The following is an 11,340-nucleotide window of genomic DNA, read 5'->3' as shown; positions in this document are numbered from 1 at the left end:
ATTTGGCGTTATCTGTAACCATTTTTATGTACTGGAAATTTTGTGGTGTTTATGCAGGAAGGCATTTTCTAGCATTGCTGCTTAATGTAGTATCAGTTCTTAGAATATTGCATTATAAAAAACATTCATGTGTATCATGTCCATGAAATGAAATAATCATCAGAATGGATATGCCCGTTAAAAATGAAAGAAATTAATCTGTAGTAGAAAAATCCATAAAATTTTAGCATAGAATTTTAGCATGCACTAAAAAAAAGTTGAAGTGTTTTATTTATGTTTTCGGCCTATTCTATTGAGGAGATCAAACAGATGTGCCTGGAACAGTTGGAGATGCTTTCTGAAAAGAAGCGTCTGAGGATATTTGATGGTACGGATGTCTAACAACTCACAGTATTGGGCTAATTATATTTATTGGGCTAATTATATTTACACGTGTATCAAACCTTTTTATCAGTGTCAGAGATGTGAAAACAAAATGATGTAAAAAGGTTTAACACGTACTCTGTGACAGAATTTACTAAAACTCAGGGAGAATGCTTAGGGGGTTATTTATCAAAATCCGAAAAACTACTCCGACTAAATCCGCACAGGTTTTTTCCTTATTTATCAATACTTTTTTTCTGAAAATTTACTGTGCAGGGAAAAAACTCAATAAAATCGTGAAAAAAATAGAATTGTACACATTTTTCTGATTTGACGCCGTTTTTTTTGTCTGAAAAACAAAAAAACTTTGGATTATTGCACGAAACCTAGCGCAGATCAGGATAGCTTTGGGACTTCTCCCTTGCCTTCTACATGAACTCGGCAGGTCTGGGTTGGAGCACTTTTAACACCCTTGGGGGTTTAATAAATTCCAAAAATTCTAGCTATTCTAACTATAAAATTTTGATTTCATAGTTAAAAAAAAACGTTTTTGGCATACAGACTTTAATAAATAAACCCCTTTATCTTGGCTACAGATTCTACCACTGAGCAATGAATTAAAGGAAAACTATACCCCCAAAATGAATACTTAAGCAACAGATAGTTTATATCAAATTGAATGACATATTAAAGAATCTTACCAAACTGGAATATATATTTACATAAATATTGCCCTTTTACATCTCTTGCTTTGAACCACCATTTCGTGACTCTATCTGTGCAGCCTCAGAGATCACCTGACCAGAAATACTACAACACTAATGGGCCGATTCATGAAGCTCGAGTGAAGGATTCGAATTAAAAAAACTTCGAATTTCGAAGTGTTTTTTGGGCTACTTCGACCATCGAATGGGCTACTTCGACCTTCGACTACGACTACGACTACGAATCGAACGATTCGAACTAAAAATCGTTCGACTATTCAACCATTCGATAGTCGAAGTACTGCCTCTTTAAAAAAAACTTCGACCCCCTACTTCGGCAGCTAAAAGCTACCGAAGTCAATGTTAGCCTATGGGGAAGGTCCCCATAGGCTTGCCTAAGTTTTTTTGATCGAAGGATATTCCTTCGATTGTTGAATTTAAATCCTTCGAATCGTTCGATTCGAAGGATTTAATCGTTCGATCGAAGGAATAATCCTTCGATCGTTCGATCGCAGCATTTGCGCTAAATCCTTCGACTTCGATATTCGAAGTCGAAGGATTTTAGTTCCTAGTCGAATATCGAGGGTTAATTAACCCTCGATATTCGACCCTTCATACATCTGCCCCTAACTGTAACAGGAAGAAGTGAGGAAGCAAAAGGCAGAACTCTGTCTGTTAATTGGCTCATGTGACCTTACATGTGGTTTGTATGTGTGCACAGTGAATCTTACGATCTCAGGGGGCGGCCCTTATTTTTTAAAATGGCAATTTTCTATTTATGATTACCCAATGGCACATACTACTAGAAAAGTATATTATTATGATAATGGTTCATTTACATGAAGCAGGGTTTTACACATGAGCTGTTTTACTCAGTATCTTTTAATAGAGACTTACATTGTTTGGGGGGTATAGTTTTCCTTTAACAAATGTATCAAATTGTACCATTTTAGAAAAGTCACTTATTTAGCTAACTGAACTTCTACTATGAAAATGAAGGTGAATTGTTGCTTAAGAAAAACGAACAACATTTCTGATATCCAGTACAGTTAATACAGTGTATTAAATGTATGTCAGAGCACAGATAGGGGAATTGAGAAGGATTTTATTTAGACATGGTACTTATTATTAGTCCCCTGCGGTTTGTGATTTCCTAGAGAGAGGAGATAGGACATGGACCCTACTAGTTAGCATTTCCACTGATTATGTTTGTGTAGACACTTTCTGTAATGGTTCATAAGGCACTGTGGAATCCCACCTCCTTATAGGAGAAAAGGTAGTAAAGACCCTGAGACAGTATTCCAGTAGTCTTAATCACAATTCAGAATTACGTGGCATTAAATAATTTTTATTCCTAATTTGTTGGTACAGTGTCCTCTGTCACTGATGTTCTCTATACAAAAATAAGACAGACAATGTAAAGCAAATTAATGGGCTGAGTCTCTCTGCTTCAAACACACTTATATCCTTCCTAGGTGAGCAAAGAACTGGGTCTGCCACAGAGGAGGAAACTGAAGGGCATGTAAGAATATCACAGCTATTTACTCAGTGAGTTTGAAATCAATATTATTGTATTTATGACTTTTGGCTTGCATTGTTTATTTACTGCTACATTTGTACATTAAATACCTTTGACGGTTTGTAAAAATAAGATTGAGGCGCAGATTTATCAAGGGTAGAATTTATGGTCAAAACTGTCAAATTTCAATTTGAGTTTTTAAGTTTCACTTCAGGCGACTTCAGAAAACCGAAACGATCTGAGTGCCATCCCACCGGTGATTCACATTCTAGCCGGCGGGAAATCATTCTGGGGAGATTAGTCGCCCGAAGAAGAGAAGATTTGTCACTGAGTGACTAATCTCCCCAAAACGCTACATGTGCCACCACCCTTAGAGGTTTTTGAAACCACGACTAAACTTATAAACTCAAAAACACAAATGTTATGGAATTTATTAAAATATGTGAATATAAATAGTTAAACGAAAACATGTGCTGAAGGATGTGCTGAAAAAACCTTGAGTTTTTTGGATAATTTGTAGGGAAAATAAAATCAGAAAACCTCTAAAAATCCGAATAGCTTAAAAGCGGTCCAATAAGATCAATGCAGCTCCCATCGACCTCTGTAATTCTTCCATAACTTTTACTTGGCAAAGTCTTGCATTAAATGTTTTTGGGGTTTTTATATTCAATAAATCTCAAATCTTTTGAGCTTTTAAAAAAAGCAGGCAAACCAAAAAGTCATGGAAAAAATAGAAATCCGATTGCTAGTTAATGGGCACCTTAGCAAATTCATTCCACTTTTAGAAAACTTGCTTGAGAAGGGATGCTTTACCTTTGTTAATCAGAAATCTCAAGCCCAACACTCTTTGTTGCCACAGGCTGTTCCCGCATACTGATTTCTACCTCAACAACATACATACGGGGGAATGTAATAAAAATCGCTAACAGAAAAACTATTCGCAATGTGAAAAGTTATGCCTTTGCGCGAACAAATTTTGCTTTGTGCGAATTTAATATAGCTTTTGCGAGCCTGGAAACTGTTTAGCGACCACTTCCGACAGTGAAAGACCGTTTGCGAATTTTATAGTTTGCGCCAATGCGCAGTGAATGTAATAAAACTTCTTACTGAAAAAGTCGTTATGTTTGCTCCAAAACATTACGACACCTTCAAGCACTTCTTTGCGACTTTTATTACATTCCCCTGATAGAATCTTGTATAGGGCATCCCTGAAAAGGTCTTTTTTTATTATATATCATATCTTCCTTTCTGTCCTTTCCCCCTCAATCTGTGGTTGAAGAACAAATGTGTATTCACTAGACTTCTTGAATTAAACAGTGTCCCCTTGTGGAAAAAGGCTTTGCTTTTTCATACTGTCATTTTTCTGCGAAATCCCTAGTCACTGCAGTTCCTGTCTGTGATTGATCTTATCTCTTGTACAGAATGTTCAGTTCCTTGTGCATGCACTCAGGCATACTTATTCAGCCATATTACTTTGAAGCATAGCCAGGTTACTTGTTTTATAATTTATATTAGCCTTGCCATGCAGTATTTTATTTAAATGCAAATCTGTTTTATATTGCAGAGATGAAAAAACATCCATATTTACACACTATCCATGTTTTTCCATTGTATTTATTCCTAATTGCACTGTTATTGTTAAGCAATAATTAGCAAGACCTTATCCCCTTCTATTCCTACCTACTAATCTTTGTTTACCCACTCCCAGAATTTGGCATCTTCACAGTCAATCGCATGTATCTTGGTAAACAGAAGTGGTAGTGTGGAGAGACGATTTCCATAATGGGAGAAGCCTTGGAAGATTGTCTTCTAAAGCTTATGGATATACCAGACTTAAAATGCCTGAATCAGAATTACAGTAAAATTAAATAATACTATATTTTGCTTAGTCTGATATATTTCTTTGTTTCTGAATGCCATCATAGCTAAATTGGAAAAAAGAACAAGTCTGTACCAATGAACTCTGTCACTAGATGGCTCTGTATAACTTATTTTTGCTTATAGAGCACTGTACAGTAAATTGCATGCCTAATGCTGGCTTATTAGAACAGAATCGTTCTCTGAAAATAACACTCTGAGGACCAAAAAAGCAGATGTTCCTATTTTCTCTCTCTCCCGTATAAGTTTGTGTGCAAGTAATAAGATCACAGTTGCCCATTTTTCACGTAATCTAATATACAGGATTTGTGATGGCAGAAATGAAGAGTATGTTTAACCTCAGGAGTTTGCCTAGGACATCACAAATCAGGCAGCCTTACTTCTTTGTGGAGAATACTGTACTAGTTGCACCAATAGGTGGTTAAGCTTACATAAAGTTTCAGGTTTGCTTTTACCAGTTTTATGTGTAGGTTTCTTACTAAATAAAGGAAATGCAGACATTAACACCCTTATTTAATAAAGGGAACATATACCCCACTTCTTGACATGAGCTCTTTCATTTTGAAAATGGGCATCGACACTATTTGAACTTTCAAATATAATTGTATTTTTTTACACAGAAATACCTGATTCTATAGAATAAAAGAAGTTGGAAAATGCTTATGACTATCATGGTTTACTTCCATGATGGTTTACTTACAATCTGTGGAATTGGGTATATTTGTGTAAAAAATGTGTATATTTATATTTGGAAGTCTAGATGTGTTTTTTCCAGATGTTAGTGAGCTTTTCTACATATGGCCAACTGAATAAGGGGGATAGATATTCTGTTTAATGTTAATATACCTTAGATTCTCTGCAGTAGAAATGTACCATCCTTAGTCTAACTGCACAATGCTGAGTCTAACTGCACATGTGCAAAATTACATTTCTGTTAGCAAATGAGAATTGGATTGTCTTACATACCTTAACCCCAGTAGCAGCAGGATTTTCCCACAATTTATTAAAAGGAAAAAAAAAAAAAAAGGATGTTATGCTGTTGTACCCAAGCCCTGTATCTCATAGAAACTTTTGGGCAGTTTGCATATCTTGGTTTAGTACAGTTAGAATAATAAAACCAAACACCTTTTTTGTCTATATGGGTTATATGGCTTGGGCAGGGGTCCAAGACTTTACTGATGTTGGGGGTCTACTTTTTGTGAAGGTTAACCACCAAGTGTGACACTACCAGGCAGTGTCATATTTAAATGTGATCTAATTGAGCTGTTGGTGGGCAGTGACAGGCTACCTTTTGAGAACCCCCTATGCTACAGCCCTACAGCTACTTAAGTTTCTAGCGAAAAATTCAAAATACTGCAATCTTTTTTCCTCTGCTATGAATATAACCTATTAAAGGGGACCCGTCACCCAAAAAAATTATACCAAATCCTATTTTATCACATTAGTCAAGCAAAATGAACTTTAATTACACTGTATAAATTATTTGAATCCAGTTTCCTTCAGTCTGGGAATTCATAATTATAACAAGCAGGCAGGAGCCATTTTGTGGACACTGTTATTAAGACAAGTCTTGTATCATCTCAGAATCTTGTTTGTGCACCAGAATGGAGGACCTGATGTCCATCCCCATGTCCTGGCTACACAATTAAATGGTGAAGAGATTGGGGGAATGTGGGGAGAGCAGTGACATGTAGGAAGTGCTGAATGGAAAGTGAAAGTAATTGTCTGCCCCGCCTCTATGCCATGGGCATAGAGGAGGGGCAGACAATATTTGATTGACAGCTGAGATGTTTAAATGAGCTTATAACAGCGATAAATTCTTTAATTAAAGCTAGAAATTGAATTTTATGTTTAATTTGAAAAGGACTTTTATCATACAGATTTTTGTGTCTGGGTGACAGGTCCACTTTAATTAAAGTTTTTTTTTCTTTAAATCTTCCTCTTGCAGACAAAACAACAATGTAGATTCCACTTCTTCTTTAAGGAATATTGCAGGGGTGGAAGAATCAGATACTAAAATGGGTAACTAAACTGAACTAAAAACCTAAGAAATATAACAGTAATATGCAGCTAGGTATTCAGTAAATATGCTTGGGAAATTCTATTTAAAGAAATTACTAATTTCACGTATTGCTGATAGCAGATGTGTTCCAGTGGTATAAATATAGCCCAAGAGGTTTTACTGTATATATATATATATATATATATATATATATATATATATATATATATATATATATATATATATATATATATATATATATATATATATATATATATATATATTATTGAAGTACAAAATCCTCCCCACACTTAAAACGTTTTTCTAGTTACTTTTATCAGTGTTGTCTTGGGGAAATTATTACTTGTCTCCATATACAGATATTATATTTGTTAGGCCAGATATTATATTTAGTTGTGCTAGAAACATCCCTGTATAGGTCAAATGGGAAATTCTGCTCTATGTTATTGCCAGCACATCTGGAATTACAGCAAGTGGATAAGTGTATTCAAAATACCTCTGCTACTGCACAAGACTGGGCTCAAATGTGAACCAGTGCAGTAACCAATAGCAACAATCAACAGTAGCCTTTAATCAGGTAGCGTAAGGAAGATACGTCTTTGGATTAGTGTTTTAGAGCAAAGCTGCTGAGTGTTATTAAACGAGCTTCAGCAACTTTACACTATCGTTATAATTATTTGTAACAGGAAAAAAAACATATCTTCTTGAGATTCTCTGGCCAGTGTCCTTTGATCGTAACAGAGTACATATTGTTTTACCCCAACTTAAGTGTTGGACAATGCATTAGTTATACTATTGTAGTCTACTATTGTAGTCTACTATTGTAAATGGGCAATCATTTTCCCTTTATTCAATGAACAGGGTTAAATGCATGTTTTCAACCTATCGTTAATCCTTGGCAGGTTGGAGTTGGCTGTTTTGTTTTGATTATGGGCTAATAAGAAATCACCAGGGCTCGGTTGAACCCACACTGCTAGAAACACCCTTGTGCCAGCGTTTGTTCTAACCCACAATCTAGAGTTGTCCAGCTGCTATAAACAATAAAAAGCCAATATTTGCACACAGAGAAAAATTGCCAGCACAAGGTTTGCCTTTAAAATAATTATTACATAAAATGAGGTGTTAGTAACATACTTTGGCCAAAACATGTAAGCTCACGTGCCGCGTCAAGGCCCCTCATTGTACATCAGTCCAACACTATTTGGGAGCATTCTAAGTTTGTAGTGCATTTAAAATCAAGTCGCCCAGCAAACAATGTGACTGATTAATAAGACCAACAGTGCATTTACTCTTAACTCAGAGGCTCTAGTGAGAAAGCAGGGAGCTATTAAGCCCCAGTCCATTGGCATACACCTGTAAATAATTCTATGTTTTAAAGGAACAGTTCATTGTGAAAATAAAAACTAGATAAATAGATAGGCTGTGCAAAATAAAAAATGTTTCTAATATAGTTAGTTAGCCAAAAATGCAATATATAAAGGCTGGAGTGACTGAATGTCTAATATAATAACCAGAATCCAACTTCCTGCTTTTCAGCTCTCTAACTCTGAGCTAGTCAGTGACTTAAAGGGGGGCCACATGGTAAATTCAGCTCAGATATAAAAGCAACAGATATGACCCATGTGGCCCACCCTCAAGTCTCTGATTGGTTACTGCCTGGTAACCAGGGTAACCAGTCAGTGTAAACCAAGAGAGTTGAAAAGCAGGAAGTAGTGTTCTGGCTATTATGTTACATACACAGTCACTCCAGCCTTTATACATTACATTTTTGCCTAACTAACTATATTAGAAACTTTTTTTTATTTTGTACGGCCTATCTATTTACCTGGTTTTTATTTTTACACTGAACAATTCCTTTAAAGGTTGAATAACAGCTATAGGCAATATTTGGCTACAATTTGTACATGAAACACAGAAAGTTGGTGTTTATTATTATGTTTACCTTGAAAATGTCTGGGCTTTTGAAGGGATGGAATAATTATTGAAATGAGTGCATATGTGTAATCATAGTTGACGTCTTCTGCATAAAAATTGTGCCCTAGAGCTATGGCAGCTCACATGCTACAACACAAATATTCTCTTCCAGAATTAAAAAACATGTAAACAGTTTGCCAGAGCTTTGTTTGGGGAGGCTTCCAATAGAAGGATTTTAATTGCAAAATGTAAAATTATATATGCATATACAGCATTTAAACTCTTTTCAGAGAGTCTTAGCATCCCTATATCCTCATTGCCATCATCTGTCTGTCTTCTAGTTGTTTATTGTCTACATTATACTAATATACTAATTTAAATGTGAACCATAACTTTAAGGTCATAACTTTAAGGTCTGTCAGATTGCAGGTGATCTGTCCTGTTTTAAAATGTCATGCGCCGTTGCAGTATGATAGTAGGTGCATGGAATTGTGTAGGTAAAGATTACGAGTTACTACGATACAGTGGTTGAGTTGCCAGTTTATTATGTATTTTGCTCTTTATAATGTTCATTTGAGAAAAAGACTAATGTTTTGGGTTAATTATACAGATAAATGCTTCCTATATGAAGGACTTACTTTATTTTCTATATTTTTATAGCACTGTTTCACAAATCATAAATTTAGATTCCCTTATTCCTTCTCACAACTTTTACTGATTTCAGGCAGAGGAGAAGACTGTGATGCTCTGAGTATAAATGCCGATACATCCAACAGTGACATAGAGGGTTCAAGTTGCGAGGAATGGAATACCGATGCATCTGCGGCGCTACCCATTAAAGCAGCTGAACAGCCTGATGACTTAGTGATGGACATTGAGAAAAGTGTGAGCGAGATCTTAGGCTTGGCAGAGCTATTATCTGAAGAGATTCCCCCTGCTGCAGTGAATGTGCTCCCTGAGGATGTTCAGCCATCAGCTCAACAGCTTGATCTATTGGAATTAGAGATGAGAGCCAGAGCAATCAAAGCCTTGATGATGGCTGGCGATGTGAAGACGTCTTAAAAATGTTGTACTTTCCTTTTATTTTTACTTGCTTTCAGTTTAATGAGATATATCTGTAACTTATCAAGCAAATTTTCTTAAACAGGCCCTAGGCACAGCATTTCCAGACAAGGTTCTATAGTGTCTTTTTACAGTCTTTGTTAATTAGAACGTATCTGTAATAGAATCAGCTTGAACTCTGGTACAGCAAGCCTTATTTATTTTAGCCACATTTATTGTGGGATGGTACCATTTCATTATTTAAAAAATAGTGGTAGCAGTTGCTTGCCTTTCTGTATCACTTGTCAGATACAGAATGATTCTCTAAAGCATGTGCTTCATTAAGGGCCCTTGCACACGGGTTGTTTTACCTGCATTGCAGGTTCAGCCCCAGGGGAGCGCAGGAGTAGACGCAGTCAGTTATTGTGAAGGGGGCTGTACTCACACAGACGCATGTATACGCTGAACACAGGTGAAATGCAACATGCTGCGTCCCACCTGTGTGATCTGTGTGAGTACAGCCCCCTTAAAAATAATTGACTGCGTGTACTCCTGCGATCCCCTGCGGCTGAACGGAAGAAAGCGAAACGCAGGGGAGCGCAGGTAAAACCGCCCGTGTGTGAGGGCCCTAAATGGAAATATTGATTTTCTATGTTTATAGTTGCATTACTGTGAAAACAGAGTCTCCTAAAAGATTTTATATATGTTATTGTTCATAGTATTTAAAACCTGCTTACAGAAAGTTGGTAAAAAGGGGCAGGTATACATATTTGCATTTTTATGAGAATTCTGTGCACAACACTTAGAGGCACATTTATCAAGGGTCAAACTTTGAATTTATATTTTTTTACTCACATGAATTAGATTTTACTTGAAATTCGAAAATTCTACTATTTATTAACAAAATCGAATATGAAAAACGAAGTAGAATTTTAGCAACTCGAATCGAATTCGACCAAACTCGATTCGAGTTATTTTCTCCGACAAAAAACTCGAATGTCAGGAAGGCTACAAACAACTCCAAATTGATCACTGCACCTCTCCCATTGACTTATACAGTAATTCGGCAGGTTTTACTTGGTTAATAGTAGAATTTGAATTCTTAAAGGGCCAGAGTATGATAAATCGAATTCAAATTTTTTAAAAAACTTGAATCGAGTTTGGATGATTCCCTAGTTGAATTTGATAGTTTTGATCATAAAGAAAATTAGAATTTTCAATTAGACCCTTAATAAATCTGCCCTTTATATACTTCTATATGTTTTTTTACATTATATAATAAAGTCCCTTCATCAGGCATTTTAACCTTTGCTTCAGCGCCGGGTCAACCCGGGCAGGCGCCCTAGGCTGCCTGGCCCGGCATAACGCCCACAGACACGCAAACGCATAAATACCGAAAGTGCGCATGCGCAGAAATACCGGATGCTCGCATGCGACAAGAAACTGAATGTGCGCATGCGCGAAAAGCCAACGCAGGTATGCACAAAAATAAGAAGCCAAAAAGAGCAATGCGCATGTGCTAAAAAGCACACACACGCCTGATTTATCTGCAAGCGGGGACCGGACTAGGGGTAGAAGAAGCAGAGAAGGCCTGGCGCCCCCCCAGCTTTGCGCCCTAGGCACGTGCCTACTCTGCCTACCCCTAGTTCCAGCCCTGCTTTGCTTTCTCATGCAGTTTATAGTGGGTCATGAAGATCCCCTTTCATATTCATCTCAATAGTTAGAACATAGAAGGAAGGATTCAAAGATCATGCTGCTTATAGCAAAACAATTATTTTTTGCCTATGTCTCCTTTGTGGCCAAAGAAAATGGAGAATGAGTAAACTAAACCACAGATGTGCCAGTATAATTACTACAGAAAATAAAGAATAAGTAAATTAAACTCTAGATAAATAAAA

At 36.5% G+C, this 11,340-nt stretch overlaps 1 protein-coding gene across 1 annotated transcript; it reads left to right on the top strand.

The window, feature by feature from the left end:
• Positions 1–309: 309 nt before the first annotated feature.
• On the top strand, positions 310–9,825 carry LOC108704822 (caspase activity and apoptosis inhibitor 1-like). Its single transcript, XM_041578611.1, has 4 exons — positions 310–367; positions 2,543–2,615; positions 6,413–6,486; positions 9,126–9,825. The coding sequence occupies exons 1-4, from the start codon at positions 310–312 to the stop codon at positions 9,461–9,463; spliced, it is 543 nt and encodes a 180-aa protein (XP_041434545.1). The 3' UTR covers positions 9,464–9,825.
• Positions 9,826–11,340: the final 1,515 nt, after the last annotated feature.

This window comes from Xenopus laevis, chromosome 1S (genome assembly GCF_017654675.1).
Source record: "Xenopus laevis strain J_2021 chromosome 1S, Xenopus_laevis_v10.1, whole genome shotgun sequence".
NCBI lineage: Eukaryota > Metazoa > Chordata > Amphibia > Anura > Pipidae > Xenopus > Xenopus laevis.
Note: the sequence above shows the minus strand (reverse complement) of the source record. Positions and strands in the feature narration are given on the sequence as shown.